This window comes from Furipterus horrens, unplaced genomic scaffold, assembly GCF_987537825.1.
Source record: "Furipterus horrens unplaced genomic scaffold, mFurHor1.1.pri manual_scaffold_11, whole genome shotgun sequence".
Taxonomy (NCBI): domain Eukaryota; kingdom Metazoa; phylum Chordata; class Mammalia; order Chiroptera; family Furipteridae; genus Furipterus; species Furipterus horrens.
The window spans coordinates 79,749,315-79,772,763 of record NW_028327181.1 but is presented as its reverse complement, the minus strand read 5'-3'; the positions used below and the strand labels follow the sequence as shown (position 1 = coordinate 79,772,763).

The window sequence follows — 23,449 nt, the reverse complement described above, 5'->3', positions numbered from 1 at the left end:
TGGCACCAGCAGGCAGAGCAGCAGCAAAGGGTGTGGGGTAAGGGCTTCTGTGGCCTCTTATTTCTTGGGTTAATAATCAACTCTTGAAAGAGGAAAGCAGTCACCCGTCCCCCTCCCGCCCCGAGATAAGGAGGGAGGAGAGGAAGCAGTGTCTTGCAAGTGCAAGGTCGGATTCTGTTTTTATATAAAATTTTGAATTTTATTCATCATGGGTTTTTGCTATTATTTTTTGTGTGTGTGTGTGTGTGTTTTTTTAACAATATTACACTGAAAATACTATTTATCTTGCTTACTGAGTTGGCGCCCCTGAAATGTTGCAGCTGAAATGCCTCATTTGCCTCACCCTAGTCCAGGCCCTGTCCCAGCCTAAATACAGCCTCAGCCCAACCCAGCTGGGAATTGTGGGGACAGAACCAGGATGGCAATGACCTAAGGGACAGATAAATAACCTTAGTGAAATTTTAATTCATCCTCTGAGGCAGCTGCTTAGCTGCTACTTCCTCTGAAGCCACTGAAAGCATGGGTGGCTTTTGTAGAACATCCTGTGTAGCAAGTGCTGTGCTAAGCACTCAAAATGCTCACAGCAACCCCTGAGGCAGGTATCCTTTCCACAGCAGAGGGAGTAAACAAACTTGGGACCCTGATTGACTTAACTGTAAGGGCACAGGCAGTGCACTTGGACCAGCCCTAGCTCCTACTCCCAGGCTGCTTCCTGTTCTTGGGCAGGAAACTTTTTCTCTTTGGGCTGCCAGAGTCCAGGTCCCCTATTACTGCCAACATGCACGTCATTCTGCTTTCAGAGCTTACGATTTACGAGTAGGTCTCTCTCACTGAGTGATGGTTGAGGCTGTCCCATCATTATTTCTTCCACAGAGCCTCCTACAGTGCGCGGCACAAAGTAGGTACTCCGCAAGATCGTCAGCAGCTGGGCGAACAGACCTCTACTCCCAGGCCTTTCTCTTTCCTCCCGCCTTTAAGCTGTCCTGGTTCTTAGAGCTCACCTGTTTCTCCCCCTCCTGAAACTCTTCTTAGCACCTTTCTCTTTCTTCATGAGGTTCTTGGACAGGGCCTGGGCAAGAGGAGCAAGCTTCACACCTTGATCACACTCTAGCTCAGGCCTTGTTTGGGGGCCTCTGTGTTGCTCATGCAGTTGGAGTTCTGCGTGGGAAGTGGTACCCAGCTAAGCCATTCACTCTCTAAGGCTCTTCTGAGAATGGGTGGGGGTGAGGGGGCAAAATGATAGACTCAGGATTTGTAAGAGTGAAAGATATATATTTAAAGGGGAAACTAACAGAAAGAGGCAGAGGTGACCTGCAGGGTCTAGGCCACATTTTTTCCTATTAAAAAAAATCTCAACTGAAGTCTAGTTTACTAAGATCCCCATGGTGCCTGTGAACACCAGCCTCCTGATCCTAATGCCTACTTAACAGTTGGTTTACTCATCTTCCTTTTCATCTTTTTCCATTTTTTCAGCATTTTCTGTTTTCATTTCTCCTATTTCTCCTAATTCTATTTTCCCTAGTTTTTCTGACTCTCTTCTGCCAGCTTCTGAAAGACTCTCCTCTTGTCCTTCTGATTCCCTTTTGATTAATTCTTCTGAGAGTTTTTGATCCAGATTTGAAGGCCTCCTGTAAATTTCTCTTGATTCCCTTCTGCTCACTTCTGATACTTTGCTGCCTGTTTCTCCTGATCTTATGCCTAGTTCTCCAGACAGTCTCTTGGCAACATCTCCCGAATCTCTCCCCATGGCTCCCATTTCTCTTCCTGAGGAGCTGCTTTTTTCTACTTCTCTCTGCCTATTTTCTTCTTGTCCACTTGCTGTGATGGTCAGAACGTCTTCGTAAGACAAGTCATCTTCTGTGTCTTTCTTGTTGTCCATGTGCCATCTTTCCCACTGCTTCATCACTTTCTCACGTTCATCTCTCCCTCTTCTGATGGTTTCCTTCCCCTTTGCCATCGTCGATGTATGATCCAATGCAGCAGCCTCTACCGAAAAGCAAGAGGAAGGAGGAGAGAAAGGTAAAAGTTGGTCCATCTCCCAGCCCGGGTGAACTCCAGCCTGTGGGGGCCTGTGCTTCTAGGAGAAGCACTCCTTTCCAAAAGGAGAGAAAGGGTCTCATGCGTTACTGAGCACCAGCCCTGTTCCAGGCATCATGTGAGCTGCACCGATTATACCATTCAATCATAAGTGCATAGTGTCATGAAAGTGTATACTGTCATTGATTCGAGTTTGTAGTCCAGGGACCTGAGACTGAGAGAGAGAAATCACATGCCATAGTCACACCGCAAATAAATGCGGAGTCAGAATCTGAACCCAAGACAGTCTGCCCCCACAGCATATTCTCTTTCCCTACAAGAAATAGCATAGGTGCTGGGAAAGTACAGAGCAGAGAGAGTCTTTTCTCCAGTAGCCTCATTCTGCATTTCTCTTTGTCCCTGGGAAGTACATTTCATCATTTGCTGGGAGGTTCCCTGTAAAATATGAACAGACTGCTAGCGGCAGGTTCAGCTGGAGAGCTATTTTAAACCCAGAGGGATCCTTGCTCCTTGTTTTTACCAGCTAAAGAGAAAAGTCACCAATCTCCTCCTGAGTCACCTCAACATTCTCTTCCTGGAAGCCCCTGGTCTCGAAGGTGCCTACTGGGGCTCCATTCACCGCTGGAAAAAGGCTGCCATTTGGTGGTGAAGACTATGCAATGCTGCCACCTGCTGTTCGGGGAGGGAAGTGCCTGGCCACAGAGCATTCCCTGTGAGTTCTTGGAACGACTCCTTCCCCAGCACAAGGCCCTCCAAGGTTGGCGAGGGCATGTGAGGGTGGATGCTTGGAGCATTTGCCATTTCCCAGGTGTGTCCCTTCACATCTGTTGCTTTGGCTTCTGAGAGTAGCTCCCAGGTCATATGGGGCAGAGGAAGAGCCTCTCCGAGGGGATCCTGCCACCACAGGACAGGTGCTGGTTAATAAAGGGCTGCTCAGGTGCCCACAGACACCACACCCAGGTCCCCACTACCATGCCCGGATAAGAGGGCTTTGGCCTTGGGCCCTGGAGGCAGCTCTGTCCTCTTGGCTGCAGAGTCCCTGCGATATGGCTAGGGCACCACAGAAGGGCAGACAGAGGTGTCTTGTCACTGGGAACATGGACAAATCCTGTGCTCTAGAGCCAGGCTGCCCCAGAGAGAAAACCACTGTGGGACTTCAACCCCTCTGCCTCCATGCCATCCATAAAACCAAGTGAATAATAATACTTATTTCATAGTGTTCTTGTGGGATCAGATGAGTCAGAATATAGTGTATTAAGTCCCGGGAGGAGTGCCTGGCATGTGGGAAGCACTGAATAGAGATCAACTTCTCTTATCCATCATTCCCTCTGGGGTCCATCCCTAATGACCTGGTGGGGTCTGGGGTCCTGGAGTCCCAGCCACCTCCTCTTTTCTTACTTTCTTCAGAGAGCCTGGAGCCAGGGAGTCAAAGGCCTCTTTACTTCCCGAGGCCTTGAGAGAAAGAATGTGATAAGGTAGATCCGTCTCTGCACCTCAGTCCACCCACGTGCCCCACTGTCCCCTCCCCCTCCCCCTTCTCTACCCATGCTGGCCCCAAAGAGCAGCGTCACACAGCAGGGGACAGAGTGGCTCTAATTAGACTGTTGTGTGACCCAGGCAGATCACTTGGCTTCACTCAGCTTCCACTGCCCCCAAAGAGTACCTATCTCCTAGGATGGTGAGGACTGAATGAGATGCCAAACCCAGAATGAGATGCCTGGCACAGAGGAAGAGCCCCCAAAGTGTAAATTACTGTAATTCTGCCTCTGTCTTTGCTCCTGCTATTCTCTGCCAGAAATGCTTTCCCTCTTCCATCTCGCACCTGGAAAGGTCTCCTTGGGCATCTTTTGGAGCCTGAAAAGGATGATTTTTCCTCTTCGGAACCTTCCCTGCCTCCCCAGGGAAGACAGAGTGTTTTGCCTGTGCTCACAGCAGAGCAGGTCTTCCGGTTCAGCACCCACCTGCAAGAGCCCATTTGGGGACAACTCTAATCGCCTGGCCTTTCCAATGAATAGACTGTGGCCTCTGACTGAGCCTCTGTCTCCCCCAAATCTCACACCTTCCTGGCATTTGATAAGTGCTCAGCAAATATTTGATGAATTAATTGAAGGAATAGAGGGGTGGGCTCTCTGGGCAGACAGTGTAGGCTCAGACCCCAGCCCAAGTTGGGCTGGATCGCCTCCCTTTCCTGCTCTGGGAAAAGGCTGGGGCTGCTGCTGGCGCTGAAACCAGAATGCTTGGTAGACCGTGCTACGCCCTGGGACTGGAGAAGCTACTGGAAGGCGCGGCTGGGACTGACAGAAGAGAATGCAGAGGGAAACTTCCAAAGCTACAGTCTCAGGGGCTCCAGGAGCTCACCTTTCTCTTTCTTTTCTTTGAATAAATCACCGTAGTTCGTTTTCTTCAGCTCATCAATGATGCCCTTGTTGGCATCGTCCAAAGCCTGTGAGCAAAAATAATCATAGATTAAAAACAAACAAACAAAGCCTGTGGGTAATAGAGGAGCCAATAAACTCTCATAACCCCTATTTGGCACCTACACTTCCCCTTTCACCCAAGTCCCAGCCCCAGGAGACAGGGCTCTGCACTACCCAAACCCCTTGATTGCTCCTGGCTCCTCTGAAGGCTTCTACCCAGATACCTAAAGACTTGGAAATACCCAGGCTAAATGGTATGAGGGACATGACTGCAGGGAACTCTAACTTCATTTCCCTTGGGCTTAGGCACGTATTTTGAAAGTGTGTGTATTTACTGATCTCTACCTTTTTTACCTAAAGCTTTCAGCCAATGCAAAGACCCCATGCAAATCCCTAAGGCTGCAGCAGGGCAGCAAGCCATGGAAGGAACTCAGACACACGCTGCGGGGTGGGCCTGGGGCTGGCCTGCTTCAGAGGGCCTTCCAGGGTGACTGCAGGTTCCCTGGGGGGCTGGAACTCACGGGCGGAGCACCAGTAGACACTCGGAACCACGTACTGAATGACGACCAGGCCTGGACGCTCTTGTACATTGTTGGTCTGCACCCCTGTATGTCTTCCTGTCTAGAGATGCTATCCGTGTGGGTAAAAGGTCAGGGGTCCCATGAGGAGTCGCTTAGGGCCATGGGGTTGCTTGGCCCCACAGGTACTTCTCTCTGCCTCTCAACTGTTCAAAACCCTGCCCAGCACTCCAGGTGACCTCAAACCCCCCTGCGGGGGCCTTCTCACACCCAGTCCCCTGGTCCCTAGGGCACTGGTCATGAACAGGGGGGTTTTGTTATAACTTTCCTGCTGACAGCAGGCTTCCTGAGGGCCAGGGCCATGGCTATCACCTTGGGCTGGACAGTCCAGGCCGACGTGTGGTCAGCAAATATTTCCTGATTTAACTGCCATGATCTCTCCAAATGTTTGCAGGATGATCATGTGGAAGAGGATGAAATGGGAGAGACCATGCGTGTGGACTGAGGGGCACACGGCTGGGCTTCAGTGAAGGGGAGCACTCTCCCTCGGGAGGCCTGATTTAAAAGCAAAGTACACATTCAGGGAGCCAGCCCCCTCTGAGAAAGAGAACAAGGTGACAGGCCTGAACTGTCCTGGGCCAGGTGAAAGCAGGGCGTGGACTGCCACATGGCGAGGTCACTTAGGGAGCAATTTTTCCCCCATGATAGGGAAAAAAATGGTTTCACCATGGTCTTCATACACCACGATCTCGCCCCCTAAAAGTCCAAGGTCAGGTGGCTTCTTGGCCATTCCTAGACCTTCAAGTCCAGGTTGGTCCACCACTGTCTGGGGTTCTTTGCCCCTGCTCCTTCTGCCATCATGACCCAGCCCCTGGATGTAGGCCAGGGTCTCCTTTTCTACCTCCCACAGACCCCTCAGCACCCACGGCATCCCTTGCCTTCAGCCTGGCCAGCCCCTGCGGTCCTTGTCCTTCAAAGCCAGCATGAGGTCCCCCACCAACTGTAGCATTTTCAGGATGTCACCTCCCATGGTCCCTGATCGCTTTCCTGAGTGCCTGCCGCACCTCCAATGTGGTCACTGAAGCCACGCCCTTGTGCTGCCCATGAATTATGCAGTCTGGCTTCTTTCAGCCATGGGCAAGCTCCCCAAGGACGAGGACCTTGTATAATTCACTCCAGCAGACACTTACTGGGGTCCATCTGTGTGCTGATGGTGGCTCTGAAATTTCGACATAGGGCAGCTTAGGGGCAGCAGTCAGGTTGGCAGCAGGAGGGAGGAGGCCAGGGGCTCACGCCAAGCTGCTTATGCATCTGCAGGCTCAGCGTGCTGCCCTCTGAGGTTGTCCATCTGCATGGAGAGGCTCTGGAAGCAATGGCTTTACCTGTGGTCCCTGCCTCCTGAAGCTGACAGCCTAAGCCAGCACCGTCCAACAGAAAGTTCTGCAGCGATGGAACTACTCGGGATCTGCACTATGTGGCACCACAGCCATATGCGGCAACGGAGCCCTTGAAATGTGGCCAGTGTGACTGAGAAACGGAATGTTTAATTTCCTTTACTTTCAATTCATTTTCATTTAAGTAGCCACACATGGCCAGCGGCTGCCTTATTGAACAGGATGGAGGAGGTAGTGTTTTTGAAACTGCAAAACCTAATTCACTTTAGAAGATCTCCACCAGCATTACATAAAAGAAAATGAAAACTAGAATAGGAAATATCAGCGTCCAGAGGAAAGATAAATATGTTTTGTAAAACTTCCTATTTTTTGTTTATTTCAGATAAAAATATGTGTATGGAGTGCCTATATAAACTGATGGCAGTGGCAAGCATTTGGAATGCACGGCCCTACCAGAATGTGCCCTGCAGTTGGTAGGTAACCAATCTTTGTGGAATGGCCGGCTGGGAAGGCTGAGGGGCTGAGGGCCCTCCCACCCCACCCACCCCTCCCAACCCGCCCCCACAGCCAGCCCAGCCGGGGCAAAGGCTCACGCTGATGATGGCCTGCTGTGCCTCGTTGTTGTGGAGAAGCTTCGCTCTCTCCAGGGCCTTCTCAAAGTTGTTCATGGCTGACTCGAAGTCTCTCAGCTTCACTGGAGAACAGAGGGGAGGCACAGCACAGGTAGGTGTTGCATGATGCTACTGCCCTGGCCTGCCTGGGAGGGTGACCCTGAGTGAGCTGGAGTCAGCCCTAGGTCTCAGGCGGCATCACAGAGGTATGCAGCGCCATCCTTTCATTACATTCCTAGGCCCTCTCCCCACTAAGGACAGAACACGGGAACCTGAGTCATTCAAAGGCGTAAATGAGGGAAGGTGGCCTGTGCACACATCATGTGTTTCTAGGACAAGGGGACAAATCAGTCTTGCCCTATATTTAGATTGTCCCAAAGAGGAAATACGTATGTTAAAAATGTTTGCTCCATTATTTAAAGAACTCTGTGGAGACCAAACAAAATATTGAAGTGTTGGACGTGACTCGTGGGCCAGCAGCTGGAACCCGAGCTCTCGAGAGCCCAGCTCGCCCAGCGGTGCACTCTGAGCTCACCCACCCCAGCAGTAAGCGCTGGCACTGGGACTGGAATGACTGACTGCCCTTTAGAAGAGCTCAAGTTCAGGAAGACAGAGAGAAGTGCTCACCAGTCAAGGTGCGGGACCCCATAGTTCAGCTTCTTCGTGTACCTGAATACGTGTATACCCAAGATCCACACCCCGCCCAAGAAGGATCCATGGGGTAAGGAGGGCCTTGTGTCTGTAAGTCAAACTGCTTAAGGCTATTCCAATGGAAAAGCAATTCAAAAATAACTCTGAGCGTACATAGAGAAATGGTAAATGTGGTCAAATATATATAGATATATAAAAGAAGGAGTGTCACGGTATTCACTGAGACCACTGTGAATGAATGCCAGTATCATTCTGACACTGCAGGTCCATGGAGGAGTCACAACACTTATTCAAGTAAACATTAAAGACTGTTTTTTTCGTTGGTTTGTTTTTAACTGAGTCTGTCACCTCAAGTTATCTTGATTCTGGGAGCTCTTTTCCTCTTCTTTCCCCACTCTGTGCATGCACAAACCTACACATTTATACCTACATTTTTGTTGAGCCGTAAATAGGCTTTTCCGAAGCCTATAACTTTCTCATCACTATTATACACTTACAAGAAGTTGATGAGAGGGCAGGAAGGAAGAGATTAATATTCACTGAGTGTCCACTATATGCCAGCTCCCGTTCTCAGTGCTTACTCGCTCAAGTATTACTTTATTTCTTTATACCAACCCCTATGGGTAGATACTATAATGATCCCTATTTACAGATGACGAAACTGAGGCACAGAGGGGCACTTGCCCAAGACCCCTGAGCTAGGAGGGCCCAGAGCCCTCCAAGCTCTGTCCCCTAGGCTGTGCTGCCTCTAGAATCCAGTGGCTCCCAGACTGCCGCATGTGATTTTTTAAACTCCGGAGTGGGAAACTGAGACCAGGAGGGAGGGGCCTGGCTCTCCAGAGGCCCTCAGGGCCCTGGAAGTCTTGAAGAGTGAACTCAGGATAATGTCCACCCTGAGGGGTATGTCCCATCTCCCCTTCAGCTTATACATTGCCCTCCTAAGAACAGAAAATAGTTCTAGGAAAAGTCACAGTAACCATGTCTGTGATTTAGGTTTAAAGCTTTCAGAGGTTTTCTCTATGCTTTTAGGAATGAAGCTACGATTTGTAACTAGGCCCATGAGGCTGTGTGAATCTGGATCCTCATCAGCCTCCTTCCTCCAATCCTCCCTGGCCCCCAGGAGCTCCCTGACATCGGTCTCCTTCAGCTTATAAAAAAAATCGGCCCAATTCCTGCCCAGCTTCCTAAGTGCTGTTCCCTCGGCTCTTATAACAGCTGGTGCCTTCTCATCTTTAAAGTTTCTCCTTAGAAGTTATCTCTTCAGCTCCAACCAGTGTAGCTCAGTTGGTTGAGCATTGTCCTGAAAAATGAAAGGTCGCTGGTTCAATTCCCGGTTAAAGTACATGCCTGGGTTGTGGGTTTGGTCCCCAGTTGGGGGGCATATAAGAGGCAACCGATTGATGTCTCTCTCTCTCTTTCTCCCTCCCTTCTGCTCTCAGTAAAAATAAATAAATAAAATCTTTTATTTAAAAAGTTACCTCTTCAGACAAAAGGCCAGGAAATTGTTATTGGCAAGGTACCAAGTAGTTGCGGTATGAATAAACGAATGAATGATTATACTCCTGATCATAGCACTGGTCACATTTCCTCCCTTACTGGGTGTCAGCTGTGTACCTGGAGCAGGAGGAGCAGCTTAGCACAGCTTAACAAAGGCTGAGCTTCGGAGTTGGATAGAACTGGGTTTTAGTCCCAGCTCCATCACCTATTAGCTTGTAACCTGGAGCCATTTCTTTTTCAACTTCATATTATGAAATATTTCATATATACACAAAAGGAAAAGGAGTGGTATAGCCAACTCCCATTACACATCACTCAACTACAACAATTATCAAAATATTGCCAATCTTGTTTTATCTGTTTCTCCTTACCCTGTCCCTTCCTGCTGTGTGTGTGTGTGTGTGTGTGTGTGTAAGAGTTTATTTATTTATTTTTAGAGAGAGGGGAAGGGAGGGAGAAAGAGGGGAGAGAAACATCAATCGTTTGCCTCTTGTATGGCCCCCAACTGGGAACCTGGCCCACAACCCAGGCATGTGCCCTGCCTGGGAATTGAACCAGCTACCCTTAGGTTTGCAGGCCAGCACTCAATCCACTGAGCCACACCAGCCAGAACCCGTGCTGTTTTTTTTAAACAATTTCATTGAGATGTAATTTACATATTATAAAATGCACCTATTTCTAAGTATATAGTTCAATGGTTTTTTAGTACATTTATAGAGTTGTGCAATGATCGCCACAACCTAGTGATAGAACATTTCCATCACTCCAAAACGTTCCCTTGTGTGACCTGGGGCAACCTGCCAAAACACTCAGTGCCTCAGTTTTCACATCTGTAAAACAAGGACAACAATGTCCACATCACGGGCTTGCATAGTGATTAAATGCAAGAATGCTGATGTAAGCAGCACCCAGGCAAGAGGAGGTGGCGCTGTTTTGATGACCACACAGTGTTATGCTGGTCTGCAACAGAGCTCCTCTGGGGCAGGGGCGGCTCAGGGTACTCCAAGCCCAAAATAGGCACCTATGCTGGTCAGAATGGAGGGGTTGACCCCCTCTCTCAGAATCAGAACTAATCTGGGCAGTAGCACATTGCCGGACTTCTGATGTCCAACACTGCAGTGTTAAGTTTGGCCCACAGAATTCCCATCCCAGGTGTGGCAGCTGGGCCTGAGGGCTGGGAAAGATAGTGTCCTCTCTCAGCCTGTACCTTGTGCCTGTGCTACCAGAACACTGGCATTCAGCTGCCACTCAATGTCCCCTTCTTCCTCGGCACACTGCTGGGACTTCTTGCCATAATTCTGGGCCTCCAAGGCCTGGTCCAGCTCCAAGTAGCAGCGGCCAATCTCATGGAACAGCCAGGTCTTCTCCAGAGTGGTTTTTGCCAGAGGGATCTTCTCCTCCCACCTGGAGACATGAAGAACTGGGTCAGCTTCTTCATCTCTAAACCAGCACTTGGCCACAGAAGGTCAAGGCCTCCTACTGATAAAAACTGTTTTCTAACCACCAGTTCTTTTAGATAAGGGATAGTGTTAATAAGCATAACACTTGTTAAAACTTTCAAAATTATTTTGGAACATCTGTGGGGTCAAATTTGATACAACATTTGCAAATAATGTTTACAAGTGTCATTTGAAATAACATAAAAACACTGTTTAAGAATAGTCTTAAGTATATATAAGAGAAAAATGAATACAGAAAAAAGAAAGCAATGAAAACCAAAAAATCAATTAAAATGTTAAGAGTTGGGTGCTGGCTGGTGTGGCACAGTGGATTGAGCACCGGCCTTTGAACCAAAGGATCACTGGTTCAATTCCCAGTCAGGGCACACGCCTGGATTATGGGCCAGGTCCCCAGTTGTGGGCACGCAAGAGGCAACCACACATTGGTGTTTCTTTCCTCTCTCTGCCTCTCTTCCCCTCTAAAAATAAATAAATATTTTTTAAAAAGTTAAAGTTGGATTAGAATTAGTACTTGTCTTTGGGTGGTGGGACTGAGTAATTTTTCTTCAACTTTTCTGTATTTTCCAAATTAATATTTAATAATAAGCACATATTTGCTAAGAAATGTTTTATTATAAAAATATGTAGGTGAACTCTAATACTCCTCTTCTTTTGGCACATAGACACCAGGGGCCATTCAGGAAACCAAATGCCATGTAGCAGAGATGAACAAGTCTATTTCAATCAGGTAACAAGGGCCTGAAGGACATTTGTCTCTGCACTAAGCAAGTGGGACCAAGGAGCTGGCTCACCCAGCCCAGGCTGGTCTCCAGGTCAGGCCCTCCCTCAATGTCTCCCAGGGGCTGAATCACCCTACTGGCAAAGGTCACTAGCCCCGGGGTTGGACATCAGAAGTCCAGCATTTGGGCCACCTGCAGAGTTCAGACTCTGTTACCATTGACTCCACATGACCACAGAGTCACAGAATAGTGTCAGAAGACGTCCCAGCCTCACTTGGTTCAATTCCTGAACTGGCCCAGGGTAAGGGTAACCTGGAACGCTTGTTAAAACCGATCCCTGAGCTTCAACGCAAACCAGTGAAATTGAAATTTCCAGGGAAGAGGCCAAATAATTCACATACCTAACATATTCTTGAGATGATTCTCGTCACTGGGACATTTTGAGAAAATGCTGATTTGAGTCTATTCATTAATAAAACTCTTGAGCCCCTGGAGTTTACAAAGTAGCTTTCCCATGGTCACCTATCAGAGCTAGGAGCCAAACTTGAGTCTTCTTATGCCTCTGTGCCTGGCATCCTGGCCCCAGGCTGGGAGTCTGGAGTGAGAGTAGGAGGTCCTGGCCCCAAGGTGAGGAAGGGACAGTCCTTGGTTACTCACGTGTCAATGGCTTGCTGGAATTTTCCAACTCTGGCGAAAACCCTGCCAACATTGTCAAGGGCTCTCGACTTGGCATCAGGAAGGTTGCTGTGGGGAAGAATCATGACAAGTTCACTAGAAAACAGTCATTCTAGGCACTGTGCAAACAGAAAAGAAGTCAGAGACAGTGGCCCTGGCCTCAGGGTCTCAGGGTCCAGTCTGAGGGACATGCCCAGACTGGCCGGGATGACACACACAGGCCCTCTCATGCCCTATAGCCAAGAATGAACATTATCAGGACCTTTCCAGAGGGCCATCGGCCAACAATTTGCAAAGATGTCCCTTTGATCTAGTAATCCCCCTTCTATGAATTTACATGAAGAAGATAATGTGCCATTAAGGCACTGTTTATAATAATAAACATTGGAAACAATATAAATGTTATTAGTGCCTTAGCACTGGCAGTTTTGTATATGAAAAGACATCCCTGACATATTAAGTTAGTAAGTCAGAATGTAGGAGTATATTCTATGTTTATCACAGCATTTTTGTTGGAAAAAAATAAATGCAGGCCTGTAGTATGATGCTGCGCTCCTGGCTTTGGCAATGGAGGAAGGGGCCATGAGCCAAAGGATGCAATGCATGCAGCTCTAGAAGCTGGAAGAGGCAAGTATCCAGTCTCCCCTAGAGCCTCCAGAGGGAGAGAGGCCCTACCAACGCCTTGATTTTCACCCAAACTGCCATCATATTTATAACCTCCAGAACTGTAAGAGAATAAAACTGTGTTGTTTGAAACCATCAAAAAATAAGGAAATAAATTAAAGGTGGGCATTTTTAAAAGTAGAGAGAATGTAAGTCTATTGACAGCGGTTACCTAAGGGAAATGAGAGTATGAGGGAAACTTTTAATTTATCCTTATTATTTAAATTTTTATGGTATTCATGTGTCATCAGAAAAGAGAGTAAGACACTAATTATTTATCACTACCATATGGACATTCTCATCTCTCTGTTCAAAATTACCTCCTTCCTAACAAATGAAACTCCTCCAGCCCCAGATCCCCTCCACCCGCATTCCCTCTCACTCCCCCACTCACAACTACCTCTTCGCCCCTCAAATGCCTGCAACCCAGTTGGCTCCCTGTCTTCAATGAGACTCTCCTTCTCTATCCAGTCTTCCCACTGTGCCCAGCCTGCCTTTCTAAAATGCAGATTTGATCAAGACGTTCATCTGCACACATATCTGGGGAGCTCCACTGCAGCACTGTTTGCCATAGCAAAGAGGGGGCCGCCCAAGTGCCCACAAGGAGGTAGTTGCACAAATCACTGTGCGAGCTGAAATACCATTCAAAGAAGGACACCCTTCCCAAACACACTTTAAGAAAGAAAAACAGAAATGAGTTGCTTTTGTTTTGAAAATCCTATGTATGCATAGATGTACATAAGTATGTAGGTAAATGCATTAAAAAGGAACCAGAATGACTCACGTCAAGTTGTTCCCAGTGAAGGGAGGCGGGAATCGGGGGAAGGGAGGGAGAAGACTGTCCTGTCCAGCTCTCAGCCCCACACGGCTGTGAACCAAGTACAACACTAGTACTTGTGTAAAATCAAACTCATTGGCTGCCAGTACCTTCAGGCTAAGGTCCTTCTTCCTCAGCATGGCTTCCGCCCCCCTTGGTCCCCCCAGGTCCTGGCCCCTAGCCCTACACACCACCTGCAGTTCCCCAGATCATCCAGCCCTGCCATGTCTCTCTGCCTACGGGACCATACTCCCTCCTCATCCCCCCTTGCTGACACCCCTGTCCTCTCTGAGGCCTCGTTGGCCCAGCAGGGCTCCCACCTGCCTCTCTCCTTGGACCCTTGACCATATTTTGCCCCTGCTGCTCTCACAACACCTCTGATGTCAGCCTCCTCTTCTAAAGCGGGTACTCTGTTATGGTGTGATTAATGAATAAGTTGTAACATGGTAATTTATTCATAACAATAATATATAATAGGAACGAGAAAGCATGCAGTCAGATCATCTATAGACGATTCAAAGAAAGAAATGAGGGCTGGGGTCATTGAAGAAACTATTTAGACAAGTTGGGATTTGAGCTTCATCTGGAAGGATGACAGGCTTTGGGGCAGAGGGGCAAAGGGAGGGGTGTGGCTGGTTAGAATGAGGGAGCCCCTGGGGTGCACTGAACTCACAAGTAAGGCTGGAGGCCCGTTTGTGGATGTTATAAAGGAACTAACTTTGAGGAACACCTCTGTTTGTTCAGCCACTTAGCATACGTTTATTGCATGCCCATTTGTGGCAGGTGCTGTGGACAGAAAGGGAATATAATATAGTCCCATCCAGCCCTGGCTGGTGTGGCTCAGTGGATTGAATGCTGGCCTGTGAACCAAGGTTGCCAGTTTGATTTCCAGTCATGGCACACGCCTGGGTTGTGGGCCAGGTCCTCAGCTGGGGGGCATGTGAGAAGCAGCCACACATTGATGTTTCTCTCCCTCTCTTTCTCCTTTCCCCTCTCTCTAAAAATAAAATAAATAAATAAACAAACAAATAAATAAATAAATTATTTTTTAATAAATAAATAAATAAATAAAAATAAATCGCCCCTGGGGCACATGGAAGGCTTTCCAGAAGGAAGATGCTTATTTAGATTTTGAAGAATAGGTAGGAGAGAGTTGATGAAGAAAGGGCTGGCAAAGGGGGAGGTCCCATTTAGGGACTAGCAGGAGCAGAGCACAAGGTGTTGGCCGGGGCACAGTTGTTCAGGGGCCTGGAGAGAGCTGGGTCAAGAGAGACCAGGACAAGCCAGGAAAGGAAGGGCAACCGAACTGGGCACTTGAACTTTGTCTGACCATTGGATTTGTTTTGCACAGAAGGGCCAGCTGGGCCACAGGAAATCCAGGTCAGAGGAAATAGGCAAGAAGCAAGGAGGGTCTGGACTGAGCTGTGGGAGGGAAACTGGAGGGAAAGAGGCGGCATGGGCAGGACCTGAGTGAGCTGAGCGAGAGCAGTGAGGCAGGGGAGGTGTCTGAGCAGCAGCCTGGGCTCTTTCTTGGAAACTGAGTGGCAACTAGTGACATCCTCCTGGATAGGGAACCCTGGAGCAAGAGGTTCAGGAGGAACGTAAGGGATTCCACTTAGGACGTGTTAAATTTGGGGTTCCTGTGGAACACCCAAGTGGAAATTCCTTGGAATCAGTTGGATATGCAGGTCTGGGGCTTGGGAGGGAGTCAGGTCATAAGTAAAGACTTGTATTTCTTTAGGGCATGGGATATAGTTGGATCCATATTACTGTATATACGTATCTTATTTAATTCTCATAATCCCTGCGAGTCGGTATTATTATGCCTTCACTAGAGATGAGGAAACTGAGGAGAGGAACTTAATCAAATCCATACAGGCTCAGAGCCAGGAGTCAGTCAGGTCTGTCTCCAAGGCTGGTTGGCTTTTTTATTCCTGCTTCTGGAATGGCCAATATGTGATATTTCTGCTCAGCACAGTGTAGGCAGGTGGGAAATGAATCGGGAAGGGGCAGCTCCGATGAATGAGGAGGAGAGGGCAGGAGGCAGGAAGGTTCGGGAAATCCAGTTTGACCCAAATGGAGGGTTGACATCAGAGAGCTCTGCGGAAGTAGGTTCAGAGAGGGCCTCAAGCGCCAAGCAATGGCGCTTGGTCTTAACCTGCAGCCAATGAGGGGCCAAGGCCTATTTGTCAGCATGGGCAGGAGGGTTGATAGATGAAACGCTGTGTGTGTCTGGAGGTGCTGTGCCCGTGGGAGCAGTGGAAGCAGAGAGAGCTGAGGGCTGACCTGTGCGCAGACACAGGATGATAGGAGGCTGAAAGAGACTCGGAACTGTGGAGCAGGTAGGAGCCACGTAGGAGAAAGTCGCAAATGGCTCCAAAGGTTCAAACCAGGTGCCCAGAAAGCCATGGCACCTCTGAGAGCCAGCCATCAGGTTTGGGAAGAGCTGGTCTCTGGGAGACTTGGTATCACTATTACTATGGCTACGCAGCAATGTCCTGAGGTCTTTATGTGCCCTCTGCATGCCATCCTCCCCTCTCCCCTCCCCATCAGGTGGGGCTGTTGTTATGTCCACCTGACAGAAGAGACACTGAGGCTGAGAGAGGTCAAGGGCCTTGCCTGGGAGGTGCAGTTCCAAAACTCAGGTGGGCAGGACTCCAGAGCCCAGGCACTTGGTCAGCACCAGGTCTGGCAAGGCCCTGGCTGGATCTGCCCCCTCCCCACTTGGTCCAGCCTCCTCTTGGCCGCTCTTCCCCTGGCAATACCCTGTGCTCTCCAGCCTTAAGCTTCCCCCCGCCTGCCTCAGTGCCTTCCCACAGGCCACATGTGTTCCCCAAAGCCCATCAAATCTTCCTGGGATATACTTCTCCTAGCACCGGGTCCTGTGCTTTTCCTCCTTCATGACACTTGTCACAATGGCGATGTATTAGCTATGCCACCTTTTCTTTTGCAGCTGCAGGGAAATGACCCCTGCGTGTGGTCATTGCTGTGTCCCCAACACTAGCAGCATCTGGCCTGCCCAGGGTTGAGGAATGCTTGTTGACATGAAAGTATCCCTAAGAGTCAGACCGTTGGAAGTTTTTTAGAGTTTTGGGCCAATGCCCTTGTCTTTGCAGCAGAAAAAGCTGACAGTCTTGTTCCACCCCTTACCCTCAGTCCTGGGCAGGTGGTTCCTCCCTCCACAGGATGGACCTCAGGGCTGAAACTAGGAGTTCAGCCATCCGCAGCCCTGGCAAAAGGCCAAGATGTACAGCACCCTACCCCCCCCACCCCCACCCCACCCCACCACCCCCGCTGCAGGCCCCTGGGCCTTGGCCTCCCAGCCTCCCAGGCACTCACTATTCCTTGGCGATCTCCAGGTCTTTTCTGTGGTTCTGCAGGGCTGCTACCATCTGGCCCAGCTCAATCTGGGCATTCCCTATGCAGCTGTACAAGTTTCCAACTAGTTCATCCTTGTTGGGCACCTCTTCTTTGTTCCATTCCATCACCTTCTTCAGCACTTTCTCAGCTTTCTGAAGGCTCCCTTCAGCACTGCCGCTGGTCAGCACTGGGAAGGGAAGAGGTGATGTGGAGGTGGGAGCAGCCTCTTTGTGTCTGAGGGGAGAACCCACTGCCCCTTTACCCCACCCCCCACACCATCCACAGCCCAGGGAAGCCAGTGGCTCAGGCCTCTCTGTTGTTCCCTTCCCACCTGGCAGATCCCCACCCCTCTGAGAATAACCACCCACGCATGTCAATGTCCTCCAGGCTCTTGAGGATGTAATGGGCTGTCTGTGAAGGACGGCGTTTGCGGTTCCGCAGCCATTTCTCTTGCATCAGCTTCCGGTCACGTTCCCTGGCGTAGATGGGCTTCTGCTGCCTCCAGAAGTTACTGCGGGAGTCCAGGTAGTTGATGCCTGTCATGATGAGGTCCTCCACAGTCAGGCCGCGCTTGATGGTGCCTTTGATCAGGTCTGTGGGAAAGGGTGTGAGGAGGAACCAACCAGAACAGGCATCTAAGGGAGTTGCCTCCTTTTGGCTCCTGCCCCAGCTTTAGGGCCCCCTGTGGGGAGCTCTGCCTGGAATTGCAGAAACAGTGAGCAAAGTGGGAGCACATGGGTGGCTGTGTGGGTCTATCTGGGCCCAGATGAGGCCAGAGCTCCACCTCTCAGGCAGTCCCACAGTACAGAGCTTAGTACATAGGCCCTTTATGGCAAGATATGAGGAGCTAATAGAAGGAGCAGCTGGTGGATGGCCCCCAGTCTTCAGGCCTCCCGCATTTCAAGCTGTGTCCCCAGAGAAGACAAAGTCTAAATGCACGACCCAGCCCAGGCATCCAGTGCCCAGTGCCTCCCCAGGTGCTAAGTAGGCCAGTGCAAGCTGGGAGCTGGGGGAGTGGGGGGTGTGGTGGTGCCCAAGTCATTTTTGCCACCTGAGCAGAGAGGTTAGAGCTGGTAGCAAAGCTGCAAGGCCAGGTGAGGTATTGTTCAGGCCACCCCTTCCCTCCACAGAAACTCGCCCTGGGGGAGCATTCGGGCCTGTTATGCAGATGTGTCAGTGGTGAAGCTGCCTTGTGACACAGACCTGCAAGGAATCCTGCAGATGACCTTGGAAGTCAGTTCTGGAGAAAAGCCATTTATTTGATTCAAGGGTGATTCCTGCTCAGGCTTATCAGCTAATGGCAGTACTCCCATCCTGCATGTTTATGTAAGGCATTCATTTCAAGGCTCCATCCTATTTCCTGTCACTGCCAGCACAGTGTGGTAGAAAGGCTGTTGGACCAGAGGTTAGGAGGCTTGGGCTCTGGTATCAACTCCACCATTAACTTATTTGTCACCTTGAACAAGTTACTCCCCATTCAGGGTCTCTTTCTTTGTCTATAAAAGGAAGGGCTGTACCAGGTAAGGCATGGGACATTCTAGTATTAGTGTCCTAGGAGTCCCCTTCTAGTGCTTCCCAGCTGGATTACCTTGCCCTTTGTAGTTATTGAAGGCCAAGGGGATGCCCTCTTCAGAGACAAGGGGGTAGAGGAACCCAAATCTTCGGAGTTCCCTCCCAGGGCACCATAGCGCTCAAGAGCACTGGTTCTGAAATTGAACTTCCTGGATTCAAATCTGAAAGCTGTGTCACTGCTTATCTACATGTGCCCTTAGGTGACTTAATCTTTCTGTGGCTCAGTTTCCTCTTCTGTAAAATGAGAGTAAAATCTGTCCATAGGAACATGTTGGCTAATATTAGATGGCAGGCTCAGCCTTTGCCTTGTGCACTAAGCATCCACCCCAGATTCCCTTTGCCTTGTTTCCTGTTGCAAACAAAGTGTCCGAAACCTTCGTCCAACAGGAGCTTTTCCAGATACTCCTTGTCCACATAGAGCTCGCCCAGGAGCTGGCGGACAGTCTTCTCACTCTTGAACGAGCCCCTCCGCTTGGACTCCCTCTTGGGGTGATGTAAGAACTGTCTCACAGGATGCGGCTTCTGCAGGGCTTTCATATCCTGGGAAGATGGAGCAGCACCCAACAGAGCCTCAGCACAGAGCACAGAGAATCCAGGGCCCAGAGTCTGTGATCCCAAACTCTTTGTCCAGGACCTCCCTGTGGGCCAAGACCCATGGAGTGTTTCTGGCTGGGGAATAGCTAGACTCCCAGGAACTTTCTAGAGCTGGAGCAGAATCCCATGGCTGCCTGTGATGGGTAGGGGCTAATTGCTCCCAGGCAGCAGAGCCACTAAGGCTTGTGTGCCTCAGGCACATGTGACCTCTTCCCTTGAGGGGATGTAGCATCAGAACCAGGGCCCTTACCTCAGCCTGCTTGCTTAAGAAGGAAAGGTCTCCTTTGTTCTCCAGCTTAATTGAAGAAGGACCTGCAAGGACAGAAGCCGAGGCTCAGGTTGGCCAGGCCTCCAGCATGATCTGTCACATCTTTTTGTGTGGAATGGCTATCTTTGGCAGGGGGATGGTGGGCGTTGTTGCAAAGCTGGTTCTGAGTCAGCCTGGCAGGCAAATGGTAAAGGTTTGGTGTAATACTTTTATAGGATTATGCAGCCCTTGCTAGTCCAAGGCCATGGCAGCCAGGTTTCCAAACAAGGGGAGCTCTGATTTCATGCCATTTCCATACTCTGCCATCTACACTAGCAAGCTCTTACTCCTTCCTCCCTCACCACCTCCCCCCCGCCCTGACATAAGCCCTGCTCTTGCTGCACAGAGGGTAAGAGAGGAAGCCAAAGAGTGGGGAAGACCAGGCTCAGGACTCCACTCTACCTTATGACACCAGGTCAAAAATAGGCATCCTCATCTGACTTCGGGTGAGTGAAAGAGCCCTTCTTATCTGGCTTTGAGGATAACCGGACACTGCAGTGCTCAGTAAAGTGGATCAGGGGTTGGCCCTCCCAGTGAACAGTTCCTAATCTTTAACAAAATCAGCAGCAGTCAAATCCAAGCATGCGACTCCCTGTAGGCCTCTTGGTGGTCACCATCCAAGACACCTCAGGCCTTCCTCCACACCTAAGAATTCTAAGAGACTTCCTGGATAAGGGAAAGGCCCCATGGTCACTCACTTCCCACCGAGTTGTTGATGGCTTCCTGGGCTTTCTGAATTCCAACTTTGAATTCCCGGTCAGGCCGTAGCTTATAGCCTCGATGATAGAACACCAAGGCAAACTCAAAGTCTCCCATGGTGTACAAGGTCTCAGCCTTTTGTAAAATCCCCTGAAATGAGAGGAAGTCAAACCAAGATGGACAGACAAGGCCTTACAGGACTCAGGTGTGGTGGAAGAGAAGGGTCCTGGGTTGAGGGTCAAGGCTGGAATAGAGGGGCAGAAAGCAAGGCAAGTGACCTATGAAGAAAGAGAAAATGGTATCAAACTCTAGGCAGTCTGGCTGGTTCTTCTGCCACTTCTAATCAGAGGGTGCTGCAGACAATGGCAGTGTTAAAGCAAGATGGAGTTCTCCAGCCACACAATCACCTTGCAGAAAGTCGGGTCACCCTGGAGTGAAGTCTCAGCATCCTTCAGGGACTTCTCCAACTCTCCCATCTTTAGGAAGCACTTGGAACGGGCAACCAGGCACTTCTTGTCTCCGTTCTGAAGCTGAAGAGCCTGAAAAGGAAACCACTCAGGTTGATGAGTACCAGGCAGGGCAAGGTGGAAGCTAGACTGGAAATAGCAGCCCAAACCCTCCTGCCAAAGTTTCCAGGGGACTCCTTGGGGCAGCAAACAGGTCTTTGGATCTTATCTGATGAAAAGCAGCACATTATCAATCTTTGCTTGGTCAGCCTGATTATCTGCAAGTGGCTCATTTTAAACAATGTGAAATCACACACTATTGTGGAAACCATTGGCTACAATGTGAGAATACACTACTCTGTGGATATACTGAATTTCCCTGAGTGTCTAGGATGTCTCCAGTCCACTTAGACAATAGAATCTTAGGACATTTGGTGAATACCAAATTCAGCCACAAACCTGAAATCAATGCACAACACACTCAAAATACATCCCAAAGGCAAGCATTCTGAAGGGTAACAAAATAGATTTTAGGACAATCTGCAGCTTGAGTTATCTGCTCCACTAGCTCTCTTTTGTTACAGAGCTTATTGATAATTAATCACTATTTCAGGTGATTAAGATGAAAATGACCCCGTAACTGGTGTGGCTCAGTGGGTTTAGTGCCATCCTACAGATCAAGAGGCACATGTGCCCACCTCAGGGCACACGCCTGGGTGGTGGGTGGGGGTCCCTGGTTGGGGGCATGAGAGAGGCAACCAGTCAATGTTTCTCTTGCACATCGATGTTTCTCTCCCTCTCTTTCTTCTTCCCTTCCCCTTTCTCTAAAATAAATAAAATCTTTAAGAAAATAAAAATAACAAAGATGAAAATGCCAACAAAAATGAAACCGTGATATTGGCCCTAAGTGGGAGCAGAACTCTTCCCCTACTTACCATGTCCTCTCTTCTTCTGAGAGACCATTACCATAGTCAGTGGTATACTGTCCTTCCTGAAGCATCAGACTGTGTATACCCCTTTCTAAGACCTTCCCACTTTTCCAGGAAGAGGAAGTAGCTACTCTTTCCTGAGAAAAAAAAGCCACTTCTCACCCAAAGCTATCTTCCCTCAGGGTGTTCTTTTTTCTCAGCCTGAGGTTCTCCAGGATCAAACGTGATCCCCAAAGAAGAAAATGGATGGGGGCAGGCTCTTGACCTCAATTGTTTGCCCATCTTGTCAATCATTTCTGGTTTTAGGGTGTGGTTGATGATGGAAGGGCTAAAAGACTCTGGGTACCAGTTGAGAAGCTTGACTTTAGTGGGAGTCTCCAGACAGGTTTAAGAGAGCTATTCTGCACCTCCATTTGGAATAAGAAGTGGCTATTTGTTGTAAAAGATGTCATAAGAACATCTAAAAACTTACTTGCAAGGAAGTATCATCTGATGGTTAGCACCTCAGAACTGGAGTCTAAGTGCCTGGGGTTGAATCCTTCTCTGCTCCTTGCTAGTTCAGTGATCTTGGGTATGTTACTCAATTTCTTTATCAGCTTTTATCTACAAAATTGTGTAATAACAGCACCTCCCCCATAGACTTATACTGTGCTTAGTAGTATGTCTGGTATCCTAAAACAGCACTTAATCCCCTTAGGGTGGGGTGGAGCAATTTTTACTAAGGTTATGTTTGATAATGTTAGTTATTTACTGACCCCCTTCCATAAGCAACTGAGAGTTCACTTTTGCAAGAAGTCTCCCAGGCAACCTCCTGGCCAATGATGGGAAATTAGGGCTGCGCTGTAGGAGGCCAGTCAATGACGAAATATTTGAGTAAAAGAGAAGAGGTCATTGTTAACTCACAGAATGGTTACTAAGAATCAGGCGGAAAGTAGGTGGGAATTGCTAGGAAATGGCTCAGCAGGGGCTTGTCACAGCGGTGCATTAATCAGCAACAAGTGGACAGAAATAATAGGGTCATCCAGGCATCATCAGGACTTCAGCGTTATCAGGAATCCAAAGTAGTGATGGATGATTGGTAGCTTTAGAACATGACTTACGTTGCTGAAGCTATGGACTGCTTTAGAGAACTCCCCGCAGAGATAGAGCCGCTCGCCCTCCGCCATGTAAGAGGAAAAGGTAGTTCGCAAGCCGCTAGTTTCTGGATCCTCTAAATTAGACATGATGACGGGATTCGGAGACGCTTAAACGGAGAAAGAGAAGAAGAGACGCCGGAGAACCTGTCTGGCTTGTGGAAGTACCGTCTCTTAGCAACCGGGATACATAGAGCTACTTCCGGCCCCTCCCCTTGCTCGTGCCAGGCCCCAGTCCAGGGGACGACAGCCCGCCGCCTGCGGCCAAGTGCGTTGGCATCTGTGCGGCTGCGTACTGGGCGGAGGTGTGACTTCCGCGTGAGGTGGGTGTGAGGCGGCACCACTACAGTGTTCACTGCCGCACACTCCACCGGACCTCTCCGTAGTTGAATCGTGTCCGAAATTTATAGCAAGAAAAATAGGAAGAGGATTGGGGGCAGAAGTCCCAGTAAGGATAAGGCTCACGTGGCAAGGATATGTTCCCCGCCTGTGCTGCGGGGAGAGAGCACTGGGCTTGGAGTCAGAGTAATCCTTGGGCAGTCTTCATTCCCGACGGAACTAACCTTGCAACTGGCCCGGAAGGGCTCTGAGCTTTTAATTTTCCTCCTGCCAAATGAATGGGAAGATAATAAAACCTTCTAGATGTCAGGGGTCTGCATGAGACAAAGTGGAAAATAACGTTGGATTCAACCTTCAATTGAACACATTTATTGAACCTCTGCCAGTGGCAGGACTGGATCAAGGCCTTTCCTGACATTCTTCCCTTTTCCCTTCACTCCAGCTCCTCAAAATAGTGAACTAGCTTCCAACAAACACCCTTACATTTACTGCATTACTTCTAAAATATCGTCTCCCAAGGTCAATGAGATTGTGACCTATGCTAAGGCTGCTTGCAGAAGTGAAGCCTCTGGCATGCAATTGCTTATGGAAGGTGGTCAGTAAATAATATT

General features: G+C 49.2%; 1 protein-coding gene across 2 annotated transcripts; it reads right to left on the bottom strand.

Moving 5' to 3' along the window:
• Positions 1-1,266: 1,266 nt before the first annotated feature.
• Positions 1,267-22,646, bottom strand: ODAD4 (outer dynein arm docking complex subunit 4). Of its 2 annotated transcripts, none has more exons than XM_090291973.1 (12): positions 22,467-22,646; positions 20,399-20,530; positions 19,991-20,141; positions 19,236-19,297; positions 18,766-18,931; positions 17,188-17,412; positions 16,799-17,006; positions 11,962-12,048; positions 10,333-10,529; positions 6,960-7,060; positions 4,396-4,480; positions 1,267-1,986 (listed from the first exon to the last, which is right to left on the bottom strand). In XM_090291973.1, the coding sequence occupies exons 1-12, from the start codon at positions 22,587-22,589 to the stop codon at positions 1,436-1,438; spliced, it is 2,088 nt and encodes a 695-aa protein (XP_090148099.1). In that variant the 5' UTR covers positions 22,590-22,646; the 3' UTR covers positions 1,267-1,435. The 2 variants fall into 2 exon arrangements, with proteins under 2 accessions (XP_090148099.1, XP_090148098.1); XM_090291972.1 differs by having other exon boundaries at positions 1,267-1,990; positions 4,397-4,480.
• Positions 22,647-23,449: the final 803 nt, after the last annotated feature.